This window comes from Halictus rubicundus, chromosome 6 (assembly GCF_050948215.1).
Source record: "Halictus rubicundus isolate RS-2024b chromosome 6, iyHalRubi1_principal, whole genome shotgun sequence".
Lineage (NCBI taxonomy): Eukaryota > Metazoa > Arthropoda > Insecta > Hymenoptera > Halictidae > Halictus > Halictus rubicundus.
The window spans coordinates 19,831,225-19,852,747 of NC_135154.1; the positions used below are offsets into that span (position 1 = coordinate 19,831,225).

A 21,523-nucleotide genomic window follows, 5' to 3' on the forward strand; every position below is an offset into this window, starting at 1 on the left:
GACTTGAAACATTTTTGTTTAATATTTAAATGTAACATCATAGAAGATCTAAAATATTTCACAAAGAGATTTAAGGTGGCGAAGAAAAGAAAAGAGAAATTGAAATTTACCACATTCGTTCATGGACGCCGCGAAAGCTCGTTCGGATTCGCAGATGCATAGTTTTTGCTATAATTCTCTCTACACGAAACATGTGTCTACTTTATCTATTAGCTGTACACGTGGCCCTCCATTCGATAATCAATAATTATTAACGATGCGACCGGGTACTTATTTGATAACCACGCTATGACTAAAATAAATCGATTGGAAAACGAACCAGTCGACTGATTTCATTCGATCCCATCGCTAACAATTATCCAAAAATACTCCAACTCTCGTCCGAAATTGTCAATTGAATATTCTACACGATTTATTGTGCAACGATGCACCGGTTTTCATTTTACTCGTCGCACATAGTCATTGTATGCCGTTTCGTCAATGATTAACACTTGGATAGAATTTCGGAATGATGATTTTAAGTCGCTGCTACAAAAGTTTGCGGGTTTGGAATTTTTAATTCGTAACAAACTTAACGAATAGAGTGGTACATACGTAATTATTTAGTTGTTAGATCTCTCCGGCGCTCGCGAAGGACGCAAACGATCGTTATAAGAGGTCTTTGTACGTTAAAATATTTTAGTTTCGCATGTAAATGCCGTTAGTAACGATATTGGAAGTATCATAGCGAGTAACTTTGTTCGAAAACGAAAAACACGTCGATTACGTTCGAGACAGAAACACAAGCGAATCGGCTTTATTCGAACTATATCAATTAATTTCGGTAAGTTAGCAGTTAGTTATAAATCTTTAAAGAAATTATATATACAATCAATATACAGTTGTTACAAACCAAATCGAATTATTGTTTAATAGTAACGTTCGTAATACAACTCTCGATTAAAGTGATCAAACACTTAAGCTTTGTCGGAACGAAAGATGAAACGATTCTCAATCGCCTAACGCTTTGTTAGAGGTAACAAACCATGCGTGCAAATGTTCTGATATTTCGATTCGTTATGCTTCGCTAACGATACAAGCTTCTGTTACGATCATATTACAGTAATTACTCATTCGGGTGCGATCAAGCTGAGTCAATTGCTCCGTGCAGCATCTCTCGTTTTGTCTTCGTTCTTTTTAAACAGCTCAATTCCATTCGATCGGGAACAAAAGAATCGACCACCACAGTCGGCAGTTAGCATTGTACATTCAATGATTTGATCATTAAATATCTCTTCTTCCTTTCAATTTATTTCTCGCGTGAAACTCGCAGCCTGTTCGAGCGCTCGAATTGTCGCGGCAATCGGTTGACTGAAAACGAACTGATTATGCGAAGACTATGCCTCGCTGCTCTGTCGAGATAGATTGAAAATCATGGTACAGTCAAGGAACAGTGACTAGATTATGTCGTATTGCTGTCATTTATTTTTGTCGTTTTATCATATTTAAATTCATACTTAAATTAAGTTAATTTCTGAATAACATAGCAATCACTGTAGCAACCTAGCGAAGTAAATTATTCAAAGAATACTCCTCTTTCGAAACCCTTATTCCTTCCGATTAACAAACTGAATTTGTTGTAATTTAATCCTACATTCCTTCCTTGTTTAATGTTCTTGTTTAATTCGTCGTTAGTTTATACAAGAAATGGTTAAATTCTGAATATCATAACAATCTAGTACAAAACTATTAATCTTTGATAGAAACTATAAGAAAATTAAACGATGAACATTCCTCTTTTGAAACGCCCGTTGCTCCTGATCGAGGATAAACACAATATTTGGTATTTTATTCCTACATACCCTTCATCACAAGATCGTTCTCGTTCGATCTACCAATAATTAATGCAAGAAATTGTTCGATTCTACGTATCAGAACGATCTAGTACAAAACCAGTGTTTTATGTTAGAAACAAAACGACCGAACAGAATCTTTCGAATACTCTTTCCTGAAAACATTACGTTCGTTGATCCTACCCAACGAAACACAATACTTCCGATAATTCATATTTACAGACTGTACATAAAGAATACAAGTGCATCAACAACATCGTAAACCCTTCCTCCATTCAACAGTGACCATCCAAGATCCTCTCGATCATTCTCAGTCCGATTGTGCCAGACTTTTCGATCTACCGGCCCGAACCCTGAACGTCTTCTATCTTCTGTATCACTGTTCGATTAATTACGACGACGCGATGGCCGGTGACGCGTGACGCGGCGCGGCGTGACGCTCTGAAAACAACCTTATTACAATAATGATAACTTTGGACGTCCTGGAGGACGTCGAGTCGCCCAGAATCCAATGTCCGCGAGAGTGCGACGATTCATTCAATATCCATCGAAGATCCATCGGAGATCCATCGAAGAGCAGCGTCTTCTTCTTCGAGCTAGTTGACAGAGAGGCCGTATCGGGGGTAGTCAGCTTCCGGTCTACAGCCTTAAATGTACTCGGCGAACATGATCCAGTAGGTCACGTTTAGCAAAGCGAATAGGAATGGGAAGAAGACCCGCGAGACTCGATCGATGTTCAGCGCTCGCATTCGCGCCTTTTGCGCGGGTGTCGGGCCCGGCGGTGGGCCCGATGGAGGACCCCTTGCTGGCCCAGGCGGAACACCGCGTGCTGGACCTGGTAGAGGGCCTGGGATCGGAGGTGCTGGACCTGCTGACGAATTCTGCGATCGACCGGTCAACAGTATCGTATTCTCCTGTGTGACAGAGATCGAAACTTGTACAGCGGGCGCGGCACGAGCTTCCGTGCCTCGGAGACTTCGACGCTTGGGCGGCAGATCTTATCGGATCTTGGGCGATCGATCGAGTCCAGGGACCAAAACTAACATAAGTCATTAATAAAAAGCTGACTATTAATGGGATTTCAGATAATCTACAGAAAAGGACAAAATGATTAAAAAAATATCGATTTTTATACTTTTCGGTTACAAAGAACAGTTATTAGTATCGAAAACATTGGATCCTCCTCGATAACTGTCATCGACGAAGAACTGAACTGTTTCGATTGCACAAAGCAGTCGTCGATGAGAGAACTCTCATAACAGTTATCAATGAGATCGCTTATTTAATTACCGAGTTTTCTACTGTTTGTCGGATGAAGCATGGTCCCTGACCATGATTCGCTTGATTCATATTAAACATTATTTGCTTAAGCTATGTCCACACTGAAGGCTCTTGGTGCCTTCTTCTCTTTTGATCGAATAAACGAAAACGGAGGCAGCACGAAGCGAGAAAAAGTTGCTCGATGGTGCTTCGGTGTGGCCGTAGCTTTAGAAATTTGCATTTATAGGTAGGATCACCTGCCTGGTGAGTGTACAACCTTCCGGTAAACGAACATCTCCTTCTGTTTCAGAAGCTCGAGATTTTTAGCTATCTTCGAGCGGAAAGAAACATTTTCGTAAAATTTATATTAAAATTGGAGTATTCTACCGATTGTATTGTTGAAAGTTGATAATGGTTTGTCTCCGAGACACAGAAGGTGTCTGACCTATACAGTAATCTTCATCTAAACGTTACCTTGGTGGCGATGTCGAATATTTTATCGAATTTCGCAGTATCCGGACCACCACAAGCAGGAGGCGGCGGCGGCGGAGGCGGTGGTTTCGCGGCTGGAGCGTCTGAATCTCCAAGAACAATGTTCACCAGACAATACTCCATCAGTGCCATGAACACGAATATCGTGCAGACTGACATAAACGCGTCCACTGCCTTCAAGTATGATACCGGAGGCAGGGACGCTTGACTTTTCGCGTGTTGCGTTGAAAGGGTCAGCAAAGAAGTAACGCCCAGTGTCACCCTTGCTGGTGCTGCTTCCGGTTTTATCCAAAAGGAGACCCACTGCACAGACAAACATTTCCTTCAAACCGAAATATGAAGAACATATAGATACAAATCTTCTCCTTTCTAAGGAAATTAGGAATTATAAAAAAGTTCTAGTCACTGAAACTGTAAAATAAATCGTAGTGCAACGAGTTAAGAAACTCAAGAGTTCATTCGTTTAACTACAATAAGTGACTGTCTTACATCGTATATCCAAAAATAGAAGGATAGAATACAACTTAAATGAACGATTCGGTGACCTCCGCAGACATTAATACGTTTCTGAAAGAACAAAAATACAAGACTCGTATTCACTCACCGACATGATGACGATCAAGCAGGTAGGAACGTAGGTGTGAAACAAGTAATATCCAAGCCTACGTTTGAGAACGAAGATGACCTCGAGACAGGTGAAATTACCTGCAAAAATCCTGCATTTATAAACTGGAAATAATAAAAAAATCACACCATCCCGACACACAAAGATTCATCAATCTATCGAACAGCCAGTGCTACAAAAACAGACGATTTATTCGGGAAATATTCATTCGAAGATTATTATTAGTAGATTGTGGATTTTACGCCAGGAAATGAAGAAATATAAAACTGTGAAAACGTTGCATGAATTTAAGATTGTTCTCGTTTTATTTTCGACGCATAAACATTATCGGTAGAAGGAACACATTTGTGTGTATCTTCTGCCTCTTGTCATGAATTTGGACAATTTTTATGTTGCATAAAGGTCCGCGGTCTAATTACGAGCATCGACCTTCTCGTCATCATCGAGAAGCTGTTCAGAATTTTTGTCGACTCTATTGATTATAACGGTCGCACGAGCGTTAATAGAGCCCTGAATTAGAGTCTCAGTGCATTAAGCTTGTTGTTTGCGTAACCGTTGTATCTTTTCGGGAATCGTTCGCGCGCGAAACGATTCGCGAATGGGCTCGCTCGGAAATTCAATTACTTACGGCTTTCAGAAGAAAATGACTGTTTAGTGACTCACCAGTCGAATAGACCTGCGTGCAGTCGGCCGTGTAATTCTTAACCAGTTGCAGCTGCGGCAGCTCGATGTTCTCGTCGACGACGAGTGGCACGTCAGGATCCCACTGGAAGATCATCTCGTCCGTCGTGTGCGACACTGTTGACCGAGTTATTTTGTCCTTCGTCAAATCGCCTGGAGGATTCTAAAGATCGTTTCCCGGGGAACCACCCCCGACGAAACGGGGGACATTCATGCGAGCGACCGCGTCATCGACTTTTCAAACCGAGGGGATACGATTGACGTTCAGTCGCAGTCAGCGGGTCGGAAACGAACGTTGTTAGGCTGACAGTGTGGCGTGAGATTCGACGTTTCGAGACTGAGCTTTAGATTGCAATTTATAGTCTATAGTCGGCCAAAAGAGACTCTGTACAACTTAGAGTCTACTCTTAGAGTAGTCTTAGACTCTACGCTTTCTAGAGTAGATACGTAACACTTGATTTACGGAGCACTCAACCTGCTTTTACATTACTTTATCAAAATAACGAGAATCTGCCTATCCAAATTTTTCTAATAAAGGAATACATTTTTTGAACAATTTCTCAAGCATGCATCCTCACCATCTGAACAATTGTAAATTAAAAATATTAGGTACGCGCCATTTTGACGCGTCCTGTACACCTAGAGTCGAGCAAAGAAAAATTTGTGGATGCAGTTACAGATGATACGATCGAATGAAAGCTAGTCTGCACTGTTGAGAATGACATTAGGTTTCGAGTAAAATAAAGAATGTCTGTTAAATGTTTTTGTGAAGGCTTTTGTCAAGGTAAGTTTCAGTTTAATGAAGCAATTGTTATGGCTCCTATGTTGAATTATTTCTGTCCGATAGATCAAATTTAGCTCGAAGACTAAAGCAATGGTTACCGTACACAAATAATCAAAATATTGCGGATTCAAAGAAAATATTTATGAAAACTCACAGCTTTCCATTTGCAGTTTGCACTCCTGCGTGTCATGGGGATAGATCAGGAAGTTCATGGCGCAGGACAGTTTCAGTGTTAACCTGAAACATAGAAAATACATATTCGTGTTTAACGCAAATGTTTAGGTGGTAATTTATTATCCGAACAGAACATCATCTTTTGATAATAAGTTTTTGGACTATTCCCAAAATACACTCTAAAAGACTAAGAAAATGAACGGTTTATGAAAGAATGCAGTCAGTAAATCGATGCAAAACAAGAAAAGGGGTATTGTTAATAGCTTTCGATTCTTACTTGACCATGTATAAAATAGTCTTGTCTTTGTACAGCCACAGGTAGTGATTAGGAATGGTCATCGTCTGGAAGGTCACGGATTTAGCGTTCTTGAAGAACGAGTCCGGTCGCCACATGTTCTTCAACCAGTCCACTTCTAGTAATCTAGTCACAGTTTACAATAATCTTCCTCCGATCAAGTTCAGACAAAGAGAATTGTATCTAAAAAATTTGGATTCGAACATTCTGGTTCATAAATCATACCTATATTCGGACGTCATGTTTTCTGGCAATCGCAATCTGTTGTCTTTCCAGGTTTGGGCGAAAAATATATCGGCTGCGTAAGTCTGCGCAAAACATGTCACAGTAATTTTACAATCGCTTCTCTCCGTATAAATGACTAGCTTGTTAAATGATCTATAATTTTTGGCTACTTGCAAGCAATGGGAAAGTAAAGTGTTTTCAGAGTGAAGATTGGGTTCGTCAAATTTGACGCGAATAATTGTTCTAATTTCAGTGAGTCTAAATGCTGGATATTTTCTTTTGTTTTTTTTTTTTGTTTTTTTTTTAACATTAGACAGTACCATTGAAGTCTCATCAATAGAATCGAGACCCATTACGGTAACATGAAAGTAGACGACGGTTGCCTGTCCATCTTTCTTCGGCGGCCGCATTTTGTCGTAGAGCTTAGGGTCTTCTGGCAGAAGATCATAGAATTCCAAGCTCCTCCTAGAATTGCATATGGCATCTTGACGCGCCTTGTCATAACAATTACAATTTTTAAACTTAAGAACTTAGACGTAAACTGACCGACCAATTGTTTCAATCGAAACAAAAGATAAAGAAGAAAGCAAATTCTTGCGAACAGACTGCAAATCTTTATGCATTTGTAGCTCATAAAAACGTTAGAAACGTATCGAAATATTGCACAATAATCAATAAAATTTAATACAATTTTGATATACAGGTAATCCGTTACCACCGAACAGACGATTTTACTTGATTCTACTTTCTTCTAAATTTTTGTGTGAACAAACATCAGCAGTCTCTTAAAAAATTTGTCGACTACGGTCAAATGTTTACAATCATTTATTCAACTCGTTTCACAGGAAAAGTTTCAAGTCTAGAATCTAAAAACGCACTGTTACCGTCTTTACTGTGAACTTTTGCAGTAATCGTTTTTATATTTAAGCAATTCTTAAATTAATTAGGAATTTGAAAGTGTTCCTTTTTCAATACGAAAACTGTATCTGAAGGAACAACAACAACCACAATTTTCATCATCCAACTCATTCTCGTCAAAGGTAAAGACAAAAAAACAAAGAGTATCACTGCGCATGTTGCATTGTGCTCGAACGCACCACCCACGGAATCACATAATACATCCAGTCACTATTGAAATCACAAAAGTCCAGAACGGGGTAGCTCATCTACAAAACGTAGCTCTCCTTTGTCACACCTCGTTGATTATTCTGTGAAACCCACGGAGAGCGACACATCTCTGCGACGTGACGTTTATGCGAACAATAGCAATTCGTGCGACGAACATCAAACTTGAAACAGAGTTTTAACAGAGAGAAGAACCTTGCCACGATTAACACACTGCACTTTAACAACAAAAAGTTGTCACTCTGATATTCCTTTAACAGAAAGACTAGGACGTCGCAGCTCCACCATTTTGGTTTCCGAATTACCGCACTGCTTCGATCCTCACTGTTTCCAGGTGATTTTGCGTAAACGATTGTTAACTACACTTCTATTAGTAGTTAGTACATAGAATTCAGTTGTTCTTAGGCTGAATGTAGGTGTGTGTGTTTATTCCTTGGTCAAACAGTGAGTACACTTGGAAATCGTGATGGTCCAATTTTGAGGACAAGACTCGATTGATGGGTGTATATTGAATTTTTTGATTAGTTATTAATTCTTACAAAATGTGAAATTAGTAAACATGTAATTTTGATCAACAATTCTGTAAAGATCTCTTTCCAACCACTGTATTAACTTCATCAACGTTATAATTAAAAGTAACCATAAATATGCTACATAATTAGGTTCTACTAGTCACGACAAAATTGAGCAACAAAGAAAACAATACTGTACACCCTCAGAACACCATCCTCAACATTAACTTCAATCTTTAATGAGATCAGACTTTACCTCTATCAAACCTCCTTTAACTAATAGAACAAACTCAGCACCAACCCTAACAGAAGAGCATAAGCTCCGATCTCCAAGCTTGTACAGCCCCAAAAATCATTATAAAAATCCTCCTGACGCGACCTAAACCGAGATTAAACTAGAAAACCGTATGCACAGTAGAAAAGTGCGCACCGTACAGTATGATAAATCCAAGCACGATCGACCTCCGTGTGGATCTAAGATGGCCGACGTCTCGGCCATCGAGTCGCGAAGGAGAAAATCGCCATTCTCTCTTTAAGATTCTTACTGAGCGTCCGCCGTATGTCCCATAAGAAGCAGAAGGAGCACAACCGAGGATAAGATTGCGGAGACCATGCCGCCTCCGTGCGCCTCGTCCATCGACATTCTTCTTGAATGTTTCTCAACACATCTTCTTGGTACCAGAAGTGGAGGAACGGTGCACCTAGATCACCAGTAGAGAGACCACCAGACAACAAGACGATGCAGGTAGGAGAAAGACCGTAGAGAAAGAGCTCGACAGTTCTTCACTTGTTCTTCAGCAATGAGATAGGGTTCCGGACAACCCTGGAACCTTTCCGAACCCTCTTTCTATCTCTCTCTCTCTCTCTCTCTCTCTCTCTCTCTCTCTCTCTCTCTCTCTTCTAGATCGTTATTGCCCGAATCGCGAGGACGGCGGCAGTCGACTGACTTCTTCAAACGACTTTGCCGAAGCTGCAGAATCCTCATCGTCGCCGATGTAGAGAGGCAGAGAGAGAGAGAGAGAGAGAGAGAGAGAGAGAGAGAGAGAGAGAGAGAGAGAGAGAGAGAGTTGGAGGTGGTGGCAAAGTTGGTAGCGGTGGTGGTGGCGATAGAGGTGGTGGTCCAGCATCGATATACTCCCTCGGCGTTCCTCTTCCTCTTCCCGACCCCTTCTACCCTCTTAACTCGATACAGAGGGAAGAAGAATGGGGTATAGAAGGGGTAACTCACGCTCGTGACGTACACGAAGACAGGTTTGGGAAAGGGTCGAGAGTATCGCGGAGGAACGTCGTCGTCGTCGTCGTCGTCGTCGTCGTCGACGTTGTTGAGGAAAGAGGTGGTGGTAATCCCTCCGGGTTCGTACAGTCACGGTGCCCACTATAACTACTGTAGCTACTCACCCCCCCCCCCCCCAATGCGGCATCTTCGTGCTGCTGGCGTAATCCAGCACTTCGGACACACGCTAATTGCGACGATCAAGGCTAGGAAGAATAACCGGGCGGACAACTTCTATTTGGTTGGTTGGTTGTTGATTAGGGGTGGAATGGCGGATTTGTTCGGTTTAGTGGACGATGTTAGGGAGGCTGTGAGAAAGACTTGAACATTGCGAATTGTAGCTCGGAGGATTTTCAAGGTCAATGTGGAGGACTTCGTCGACGAACTTCAAGTATCAGGGTGTTGTATATGGTCTGTAAATAGTTTGATTGGTGGGATAGGGTAATTGAGATTTGTAGGGAAAGTACAGGGTGGCAAAGATGGAGGATTTGTTGTGGCTGATTATGTTAGGGAAACTGTGAGAAAGAGTTGAGGATAGCAAACTGTAGCTTGAAGATTTTGGAGGTGGACGATATCGTGGTGGAGCTTTAAATCAGGGTGTTGTATATAGTCGTTAGACGTTGCATGCGTAAGTGTGGCATTAAAAATTCAATTCTGAGAGATCTGAGAGTGTACAATTAGCCCGAAGTCTTAATATTAATAAAACCAAAGCGCTATACTGTCTCGTAACCAGTGCTCTTTTGAGAGTCGATTGTGACACTGAATTGACGAGTCGTAGTCTTTCTCGCGGAGGTGAGCAGGCTAGCTTTCCCCAGAGGAAAATGATACAGCGTGAATGAAGCCGTCGAATTAATTCTCCACGTCGGATGCACGTTGCACCGGACACGTGTGGTGCTCGTTGCAACGTTGCTACCCTCCAGGGGAGGGTACACAGCAACGAGTAACAACGAACAACAAGGAACATCAAGGCGAGTGTACCAGTAGGTTCCTTTGATCTTCGCGGCTGAAATCTTGAAGCAGCGAGAAACCAATTCTCAACCGTGGTTCAACCGCTGTCATTAGCGGGAGAACAAAAGGAAGAGGATGGGGCAGATACGTGAGAAAACTATGGGCTTAAGTTAGCATATACAATTATTCGAACAGGTCCGATATGGTCATAGCGTCATCGTTCTGCGAAGAATTTATTTGCATTCAAAAATATGATTCGTAATTTATTCAAGGATTTGGGAAAGCTGGAGGAAAGAGAGTTGATAGAATTTGACCTTAGGTAAGAGATCGTGGGCAATTCATTAGATTAATGAGATTAATGATGACCAAATTGAGTGTCTTTCGAAAATGTTGTTACCAGATGAGAGAAAATTAGAGTAACGAGGAAAAGATGATGTTGGTATCCTTGTAAACTTTTACCGAATAATAGATACAATTTTTTCGACTAATTGTACACTCTCAGACGTGTCGAAATTATATTTTTCATACCAGAATTGTGCGTGCAAAAATGTACTTTTTCTAAATTCCAGTGTTAAGGGATTGCAAGTGAACTGAAGGCCCAACGAAAACATTACTGTACTTTATACAATACATTAATGTTCGTTATAAAAAGGGAATGGGGGTGCTGTTATCATAGTCAAGAAACTCGTTTGTTCACATAACAACAATAATATTAGTTTCCTAGTCCCTATAAATTAAAGTATCAAATAAGAAATTCGACATTTTTATTACCCAAGGGTTGGAAACATTAAAAAATTGAAATCGAAGGACATTGTGCAAGGGGATGATTCCATGATTCGAGTTTCGGCTCGATGACAGGCAACTCCGGAGCCGTTGAACCATTATCGATGCTCGACAAAGTATTTAGCGATCGTTTTGCTACTTAGACCCTCGACTTCAGGGCCCGTGCAATCACGGTGCATTGGAATGGTGAAACCGTCTCCACCTGGGGGGATAGATTATGGCAATAGCCGGCGCGGCGTCGCGAATAGGGGTCGCAAGGAAGAATGAGAGAGAAACGTCACCGATGACAGGGAAGAAGAAACGAAAGAATCGAGGAGGAAAAGAAAGAGTCCTCTCGCTCTCGCGCCACCCTTCTCGAGGGTGACTCTCAGAGACGTTAACTACCGTGCTATTTGAAGACATCGTTGTCGACCGACGGGACACGCCGCTCGATATATCGATCCTCGAAAATTGTGCCGCGAATAGAATGCTACGTGTTCACGCGGTGCTCGTGCATCCTGAAGTGGCCGCTCTTCGAGAACCTATACAGGGTGTTCCAGGTATACGCTGGGCGGCTTTCGGGTGGCAAAACCGTTCAAATGGAACCGAAAATACTCCACAACGGCACGTTATTTTTTGAGATTTTTTCCGACCAAATCCATTTTTCTGGAAAGCATCTTTCGCATTTTGGGAACTAGCTGGGAATTAGCTGGGCTTTAATATTCTTTTTAGGCTAATCTTTTCTCTATACTTTTCTCTATACTGTGCTTTATATTCTATAATACATACTCTATATTCTACTCTATACTCTGCTCCATTCTTTGCTCTATACTCTATATTATAGTTTTTTATTTTGTTCTTTTTGAACAGTAGTTTCTATCAGAGTCATTCTGTACATGCACCCATCGATTCGCACGCGTGCAGCTTCCCTAAATCGCATGTGTGCGGTTGCACGAACACGTGGCCACGTACCGCAAAAAAGGGAGGAAAGTGTAGCCACGAGGGACACTATGTGACAAGAGGGTGCTTTCTGACACTGTCTAACAATGACGGTGTCAGCCGGCAGGGATGAAAAGGGTAAACTGTGAGGCAATGAACACGAGCCTGTAACGAGAGTTACTTATTGTTGTCTGTTTAGTCACCCCTTCTACATAACAAAACTGCCTTGCTTTCCCTCTATTTCTACTTCTACCAATTATCTCGAGATTCGCAATAATTCTAAGCAAATGAAATTCATGTGAGACAATTATAAGACTTTTTAAGAAAGAAAGAGTGTAGATTTTGGTTTTGAAAAATCGACAGGTCTGATTGGCTATAGTTTCGTTTTCCGTTCTCAGTTGCACAGTGTTCGTTACCAGCGATAACTCGCCTCGTTAAAGGTATGATCAGTGTTTTTCGTGGAATGACACTTCTTTACCACGTGACACGTGAGAAAGAAGCCTCGGACGCTCTCATTAGTACCGGCACAATTAATAATATTGCCACTCTCGAACCGTCTTAATAATTTGCGTAGAATCGTCGGAGGACACCGTGTAGATTCGACTTATACTCACCAGAAATTAAATGCCCCGACTAACTAAAAATTCGAGAAACTAAACTGCTAATTTTTCTGGTCAAGATCGGTCCACGCGTTCCGTGACTCTAGCAACGAGACGTTTTACTTTAAAAATCCTTGAAATCGAGATTTGAAGGCGCGTTAACGGAGATGTAGGAAGCTAATCTAGTAATACGCCCTCAGGGTGAATGTATTTACTTTTACCTTGACCTCGTGGCATTACCTTGAGAATGATAAGAACGAATTCCTTTTCCCTTCACTGATTCTAAGTCGTAGTATCGACCAGTCTCTTTGAAAAGCACGTTGCAACAATGCCTTTCTAATTGTCGAGTGGTTGATACGGTGACGCGACGATTCCATCGGAGGACAAACCATCGGAATTATAATTGTAGAAACATTTGGACACTGTGCACGGAGAAAGTACATTCTTTCGTTAATTCCACTTGGACCAATATCGATAAAAAATTATTTTCACCATTCCGAAAGCAATTCTCTCCACTGAAACACAACTTCAACTGATCCAGACTGTGTACAACGCAGCCTCCATTTTTCTTTTTGAGAAAGTGACTTCGATATAAAACATGAAAAACAGCTTTAAAAATCTTTTCTTTTCAAAATTGGCAATCTAGCTGACACTGTTCTCTAAGAACATGATTAATTTTTAAATTGTAAATCATCGCCCATCCAGCAAAGTTTTCTCTACTCAGAACCATAATTCACACTCTGCTCTACTAATCGGTCAAAGTTAGACAGTGGTTAGTCTTTATGCAAAGTAAAAATTGCATCAATTATAAGAAAGGATAGTTAAACTTGATCATTTTAATAGGTTGTATAAATAACGTACCAGTGATGTTAAATTCATCTGACGTTTCTTCTATTTTGTGTTTCATCCGCTCATGTTTGCTATCAATTCATAAAATCCACTATCTAGTAATAATAATTGTTAGGACTTTATTTATTCTGGATCCAGCGCGAGTGAGTGATCGAGTGTGACAAAAATTCCCAAAGACAGTTTATGTATCTTCGTAAGATGAGTATCTCGAGGCAGCAATGGCCATCGGTACCTCGAGGAGTGCCCAGTTCCAATAGTAAAAGACAAAAGGGAGAAAAAGCGTTGAAATCGCTTATCGGATGACCTGATATATTTCCATGCGTCTGATGACGTCATTTTTCGTAGCACTGACGTCGATACTGCGGCTGGCTGCCGTTAGAAAGGAAAGAGCCGAGAAATGGATTGCTGAAGGAGCGGTTCGAGTGGTTCACGGCATTCTGCTATTCCCAGTGGTGTTACAGGCCCAATGACCTGATTGTCGAGGTAAAAAGAAGCTGCTCTCTCGATGGTTCGTTACCACGAGTCCCCGCCCCCGTACGAGGATGATGTCTGCGGTATTTCCAGAACTGAATAATATTCCGTCTGTCGTCGCTTTTCTCGATAATAATATGCAGTTTTCTGTTCGAGATCGATTCCTCAGGAACTGGGGGTTGGATACCGTTGTGGACAACCCCCTAACATTCTCGAAGGCCATGGCCCCCTAAAAATGATACTATGATCGTGACAATGGAAAATAAGGAGGTACTTCGTGCACATTCGAACGATGTTAGGGAATGGTGATTTTCTTCTCGGTTCTCTAAAAATTTGGAAGACCTTCGATTTCTTCGAAAAAGTACACTGTGACTGTAATAATGAAAAGTACAAAGGCTCTTTGTAATGCTGTGAAAAAATGACGATTCTTTGTCTCGTTTTCTGTTTCCCACCCCCAATTAACAGCCCCCTAAGACTCTGAAGAGCGACCGAAGAGCCCTAAAAATAATAAGAGTCGTGTGATGTGTGAACAAATTACTTTGGTTGATTTTCCTTCGTTTTATGCAAAAGTATGAAAGGACAGTGTAATTGCCACCCCCTTTTTCGGAAGGAACATCCGAGCCCGTGCATTGTCAGATTTCTTTCCCGCACTAGGTTAAGGTCCCCCAGATAACAATAAGAGAGATTATCGGTGCAAGATCATCGTATTATCGAATTTAAAGATCTATATTTGACACGGTAAAGCAAGGGCGCGGGGGTAACGTTTAAGAAATCGAACTCGTCTCAAGTGGCCCAAGTGTTGTCAGCTTCTCTTCGATCACCAGCAACGAAGCATTTACGTCAAAGAGTCATTCTGTGACGTCACTCGACGATCGGGAGTCTTAATTTTATGTTAAATACCCTATTCCGTTCAACCTTCGTTCGAACATTCCTATAAAATTCCCGTTAAACCAATCTTGTTACCCTTCCAGCCTAAATTCTCGAACTTTATCCATTACCATCAACAAATCTAATTTCGATCTATCCTATAAATCATTTACAGCCTAAGTCAACTAACCATGTTTCAAATTTTCTTACATTTCACTGTGAAAGCAAAATAAATTTCCGTGAAACCACTGATCGGCAAAAATCGAAAAGACTTTAAAAATTGAAAATACAGACAATTGAGGGAGTTTTGTCGTTTGAGCGGATCCGATCAAATGAGATCATGGCACAATTGACCCGTTTTTGGTAGAAACGTCATCGAAATTAATGAAGGGACGAGGTTCGAGAAGAAAATATTTACAGGACCACACGCGGCCAAAATTAAATCGGGCCACGATATTAACCGAAACTACTTCATCTATTAATTACGCCGCAGTCGTTACTCGAGTGGCACATAATTAGAAGAACGAATCGGCACGAACCTCAAAGCAGAATGAATTGCATAAGAGATCAATACGTCGAACTAGCAACACGACGCTTCACCCATTAAGTACCCGGCCGTCTATTTATAAGACAAAACAGATTTTTTAATTGCCGTGCTGGCTTACTAAAAATACCTCTGATCAATCTTGCACTCTCGTTCCACTCGTGACGAACTTCTCCAGAAATTGAACTCACCATTTCGTTCCTTATTGTACTGCATCTGGGAAATCATGTGTTCTAATCTTTCTATACCACATTTGTAAAATCATACATATGTATATCCTTTATTTACTGCAGTTTGGAAAGTCAATCTTTCATTTCTCCTCTAGATCAATTTTTCTAATTTCTCATGCATTCAAATCCCCGTAAGGGGTTTTCACTCGGTCAGTAGTTATATTTGGAAATTTTTTTTCTCACCACCTATAAAACTGAAATGTCATATTTTGGAATCTGTTCGAATTAGCTACAACTTCGTAGTTAATAAACATTTTTCATTAAAAAAAAAAAAAAAAAAAAAAAAAAATATATATATATGATGTAGTCTCCGAAATGCCCTAGCCTTTAAAATGCCCGAAGAAGTGCTTGATAATGTCGAATAGTTTCAGAGAAAAAATTCCCCGAGATACCGATTTCTGTGGCTTCCTAACCGAACCCCTCGCGGTAGGGGTTAAAGAGGAAGGCATCGATGCATAGCGAAACGAAATTAGGAGAAACGTCTAGATCCTGTGGACGAGGCCTGGCAGGGCAGGCTGTGCACGATGACACACGTCGCGCACAGGGTTGGTGTTTTTGCGAACGTCAGCTGAGGTACTCTTGGCCGAGGCACGTCGAGAAGTACGGACCCGGTTGGAGGGACACGGCTACGGCTTAGTTTGCCGTGTTGGAAGCGTTTCGAGGTAGCTGGAGACGATGCACGATAAGCACGCCCGTTCCTCTTTCTTCTGACCTCACGCCGTTTTCATCCCCGTCGTTGCAGCCACCGTTGCAGGCCGTTGCAGGCCGTTGCAGCCTGGCCCGAGACCCGAGACCCGAGACCCGAGACTCGAGACCCGAGACCCGAGCCGTGTCAAAAGCCGTGTCCCCACCGATCCGCGTGCCTATTATTTTCGACCGATTGCCAATTGTCTCGCAACTGCCGACGTAGGTGCTACTGCTCTATGGATCGGTATCCGGTTCGACGAAACTCGAAAACTATCATTTGCCGTAACTCTCACACACCCCCTATAAATCCTTCATCACCTGCTTATCTCACCTTTGCGATGCTGCTTTCATCACTCCGGTCGACACCGGACAATCGACAATTTTATATGATGTTCAGTAACGTGTAGTTGATGGTTACAGTGTACATTTTTATGTCTCACCTGTGAATTGTTGCAACACCCACCCACCCACACGCACCCTCTTTATCACCTGCTTGTCTTATCTTTGTGATGTTGCTTTCAAAACCCTTGTATCGATAATTGTCGTTCAGCTTGATGGTTAGAGTGTGTATTGTGATGTATTGCGAGGGGTGGTCAATAGGTGAGATGTTGGTAAAAACCGAATTGATAGAAGATCGAATTGTCTGCACTCGCCGATGACGCGCAAGATCACCCCGTTACCTCGAGATTTCGAGGTCGATCACGTCCTCGTCCTAGAAATCCGGGCACGAGGAGAATGCACTCTCCGTTCATCCCCCGGAAAATGGCATACTCGGCTACTTGAATTAATTATTTCGTTGCGTCAAACATTTGACATTTTTTTTAGCTAGTACAACCCAGCTTATTCAATGTACGCATTTGCAACTACTACAACTACGGTTTTTATGCATCTATGAGAAAAATGAATAAATGAAACGCGAAACAGTAAAAGCACCAAAAGAATACAGAAATATATCATAATAGAATAATAGAAATTATTAAAAGGAAAAATCAATTTCCATCTAACTATAGTTTTCTGCGATGAATGGAGGACAGTTTTATTTTGAATGCGCAGTCTAGCAACTAATTAATTAAACTAATTTCTAAGAGGATTCGATTGGCCCCGCACACGTTCCCATTCTTTCCTAAATAGAATAGGATGCCTGAAAAAGTATTACCTTTTCTGCTAGTACAATATTATAAGATTTCTCGACGTACCTGATTCATTTCTTCCCACTTGAGACACATGCGTTCTGCTATGGTTATCGAACGACGTATCACGGGTTTCGAAACATTTGCATTTATTAAAAATAAAAGTAATGTAAACATTCTAAGCTTCTGCGAACAAATTACTGGTGTTAAGTGATCGCTATAGCATTAATCCTCGATGTTAAGTGATGACTATAGCGTCAATTCTTAGTGGGTCAGACTATTTTCTAATCTTCTAACACAAAAACACCAACCAAAACATATCGTGACTAAAAATACGTGAGTTTCTTGTAATCGTATATTTATCACGCTCTTTTCGTATCAAACGGAATTATACTCGATATCAATGTATGAAAAAGTAATTATTAACGTGCATATCAATAGGTATACATACAAAAGTTAATCACCGATATTGACAAAATTGTAAACGCTATAAATGCGACGTGCATTACCTTTCTCTAGCGTTTATCCACACGTTCCCTGTGAAAGCTGTCGTTCATCTCGCGTTAATTATTCGCCGTACGATTATCAATAATAATCGTACGTCAAGCGTTGAAATAAAGAAAACGAGACGCTTGACAGTAGTAAATGCTTTTTAATCCGTATCGAAAATAAAGTTCGCACTCAGGCTGAGCACTGAAAACTATGAAGAAATTAAACAGGAAACGAACAGACAAACAAGTCCAAGCATACACGACAACCCTGTTCAGCCTTAGTATCATATAAAACAATCATCTTCTTTCATCATTTCGATACAAATCAGTTCGTCGAGTAACCTAATTGCAAGTTCCAGTGCTCTCTCTCTCTCTCTCTCTCTCTCTCTCTCTCTCTCTCTCTCACTCGAGATTTCCAAATTAAATGTAAACTCATCCAGCCTCGATCATACCAATCATGCGCTTACAATTAGGGGAGAAAAATATGGTCACGATACAAAGAATCTCTGATACAGGTAATCTTGCGTTTGATTGATCTGCGTTGGTTCGAAACGAAAACCTCGCAGCTCAAATTTCCATCCCGTTCGTTAGGTTTGCGAGTTCGAGGCTAACTTTTGCGATCATCGAGCATGATTGTATGTCACGCACTTTTCATTATTACACCAGGTAGAGCGTTTTAAATCAAATTTATTCAGGCGAGAAATTAATTATGCAGGGTCAGTCACGAGAAAATTACAAATATATTGTTTTCGGGGGTTGAACGGTTGATTGATATAATTTTTAGGGGTTTGTCCGAGATTAAATTGTAGTAAGTTCGAACTGTGTTTGAAGGAAGGTTAATAGCAAAGTATTGCATTTTAGTTCACTGTAACTTTTTGATCGGAATTTGTACAAAATAGATTGTTAATAGATTTGTAATAGAATTAAAATTATTCTTCTTAAGCTGAAAACTTCTGTTTTAAAGTCGCGTTTGCTCACATACTCAAATTCATGCTTGTTAGAAAGTACTGTTAAGATTAGCTACTCAGGAGAATCTGTTCTGTGCATTTGTTTGTAAAATAAAATTTAGAATTGATAGGGTGACTCACCCTGTACAAGGAAATTGTACAGCCCGTTATTTTTGGTATAAGTTACTTCTATTGATCAGTGTTTATCTTAATTAGGAAACGATCCACCAGAAAAAGGAATTTGCAATTTTGATTTTCATCGTTGTCTCTATCCTGCGTGTTACAGAGCGCTCGAGAACCACGCACATCATTCGTTGACACTGCAAAAAGCCATTTTTATTGGTAATACAATGATAATGGGTCACTCGAGCCTGATCAATCAATAGTAATCGTTCGCAACACTGTTTGAACTGAACGAGTCAAACGACTTGAGAAACTGTTAACAACAATTTGTTAACACGAAAGTATATTAGTTGCTTATCTCGTAACGTTGTATAAAGTTTTCTGAGAACCATGACACAATCGAAAATCAGGCAATTATAATAACAATAAAGACAGGAAAATTTGTAACATATTCGTAGCATAAAAATTGTAATAGTGTTTCAGGATTTGCGAGAAAGAATTTGTTGTTGCAATTCCTAGTTTTCTACAGTTGTGCTCATGATTTTCAGTTGCCGAGTAAGAACATTTTATAAAATTTCCTCTGTATTTCTGTAAAAAGGAAAATATTACAATTCTTGGCACTTCTTGGGGTTATGGTTAAACATAATAAAAAACGATTCTTCACACGAACTTCGACGAACCCATTACAAAATGATGTACACTTCATATTGTTCCTGGTTTTCTGAATCCCAAGCAATTGCATCGTCAAACGCATAATTTCTTTTATTTTTTTCTTTTCTTTTCTTGTGTAGTCGAAAATCAATCGACGGATAGACAATTTACCCTTTGTACTTGTAATTACAAAAGAAACTCATTATCAACTACTATATCGTAAATGTCTATATTCAGATCGAAAACAACTGAGACTCTCGTTTAATTTTCGAGCAATATCGATAAAAATATTATTTCGACACAGATCACAGCCGGAGGATTAACATCTTTTGATCCTGCCACTTTAATTTTGTGCTCATTCTTTCGAAATGTACAGCGTTTGTTCGATATATGTCGAAACCACGGGTCTAGCCAGGGACATATATCGGCCAGGAGATACTATTCTTTGATCCACGCCGAACGTAGAAAAGGACAGCGAAGCTCTGGAGGCCTCGGTTCATGGCCCCTCACTAGCCACTTAGGACATACATAGAGTAAACACTGTACTTCGTCGAAGGCGATTCGATGCGTTATATTCACTTTCAATTCGTGATTGAATATTTTGATGAATTTTTGTTGTAACGAGGATTCGGCGAACTTAATAACAGAAATTGTAGTTTGTAGAAATAGTAGGCGTGATTTTAGGATCAACGTGTACGATCACTATTCCATTTCTTAGGGTTGATGATTGAAAAATTACAAGCGCAAGGGGTTCGATGATGCCCGCGCGATCGAAAACTCTTCCGAATGAAACCGCATTGGAAAACGTCGTCGTAACGCTCTTGAAAGCCATCTATCAATTCTACGACTCGATTCATGCGACCAGAATCGGACAGTAACTACCAGAAAAAATTGAAATTTTCTCCCGAAAATCATCGATAAATCTTCAGAAGAAAAAGCCAAATTTTCAGGTTTAAGAATCTTTTCTGCTTCCAGAGTTATTCTGACCAGAGTTATCCTCGTGTGACTCGTTAGAGTGTGCATCGCGTATCAGAGCTTGCGATCTCGCTTTTCCTTCCTTCGTTATCTTTTTTCTTTTCTTTTCTTTTCTTTTCTTTTCTTTTCTTTTCATTCGACTTCGTCCTTTATATTCTTTTTTCTTTTTTGTTAATCCCTATAAAAATGAATCCTTAACGGTGACACGTTAGAAAGTAAAAGGTAGAAAAATATATGCATACACCGCTTTTTACCGTTTCTCTGATCTTGTGCCGCGTGGGGATCCTTGTAAAAAGCGTTTCCTGTCGTTCGATGCCCGGCCACACGGTCTATACACATACAGAAAGCTCATCGAAACCGTGGTAAAAGGGAGGATGCGAATTTCAAATCTTTACAAACGTCTCTCTATTAATCTATGCGCCTCCTCTTCTTTTATAGCTCGTCGAATCTACCGCACGCTTTGTCATCGCTCCGTAATGCTCTGAAACTGCCATTCGAACGCGATTCACACCTGGTTACCCGATTATGGTGGATCTGCTTTACATTTGTACTCTGTGTTGCAGGCTGGGCCTGTTAACCGAACTGTTTCACATTCGACAATCTTCGGAGATAGCGATTATTCTACAATGAACAAACATATTGCGGTTTTTTAACGCCTGTCGATCATTTTGCCGTCTGAACGCAGTGCAATTGAAAATTTAATACATTACCGTTTTAGCTTCGGTGTAGAAAGACTTCTGATAGAAGCTACACAGTTTTATTTCATGCTTAGTACTATTTCTATTTAACTTCTGCTGGTTAATTTATTCAAATTTATGTTTCCATCAAAGTCCGCAATCTTTAAAAATATACAAGTGTAGGATAGATACAATTTAAACGATGCTAAAATAGAAGAAAAAAAATGGAAGAAAAATTGTCAAAAATAATATTTCTAAAGTATGTAATTGTTACGTACACGCATGTAAAGTATATAATTGCGAAATAAACATCGGAGCGATCCGTGGTTGCCCTGATCCACCAAAACGGATAACA

General features: G+C 40.5%; 1 protein-coding gene across 5 annotated transcripts in view; it reads right to left on the reverse strand.

Moving 5' to 3' along the window:
* Ort (glycine receptor ora transientless) overlaps nucleotides 1–21,523 on the reverse strand; it is a 25,797-nt gene continuing 4,274 nt past the window's right edge. The window contains exons 1-10 of one of the 5 annotated variants that reach the window (XR_013082391.1): nucleotides 8,551–8,875; nucleotides 6,689–6,833; nucleotides 6,369–6,451; nucleotides 6,126–6,269; nucleotides 5,829–5,911; nucleotides 4,873–5,007; nucleotides 4,189–4,289; nucleotides 3,567–3,887; nucleotides 1,359–2,746; nucleotides 1–1,305 (exon numbers count right to left, since the gene is read on the reverse strand). Coding sequence is in view for 4 of the 5 variants with exons in the window: in XM_076789202.1 (XP_076645317.1) it covers nucleotides 2,480–2,746; nucleotides 3,567–3,887; nucleotides 4,189–4,289; nucleotides 4,873–5,007; nucleotides 5,829–5,911; nucleotides 6,126–6,269; nucleotides 6,369–6,451; nucleotides 6,689–6,833; nucleotides 8,551–8,648 (1,377 nt within the window). In the remaining variant the exon portion in view is untranslated. Of the gene's footprint in view, nucleotides 2,747–3,566; nucleotides 3,888–4,188; nucleotides 4,290–4,872; nucleotides 5,008–5,828; nucleotides 5,912–6,125; nucleotides 6,270–6,368; nucleotides 6,452–6,688; nucleotides 6,834–8,435; nucleotides 8,876–16,492; nucleotides 16,620–21,523 lie in introns of those variants that run through there. The other 4 variants (XM_076789205.1, XM_076789202.1, XM_076789203.1 and 1 more) reach the window with 4 other exon arrangements.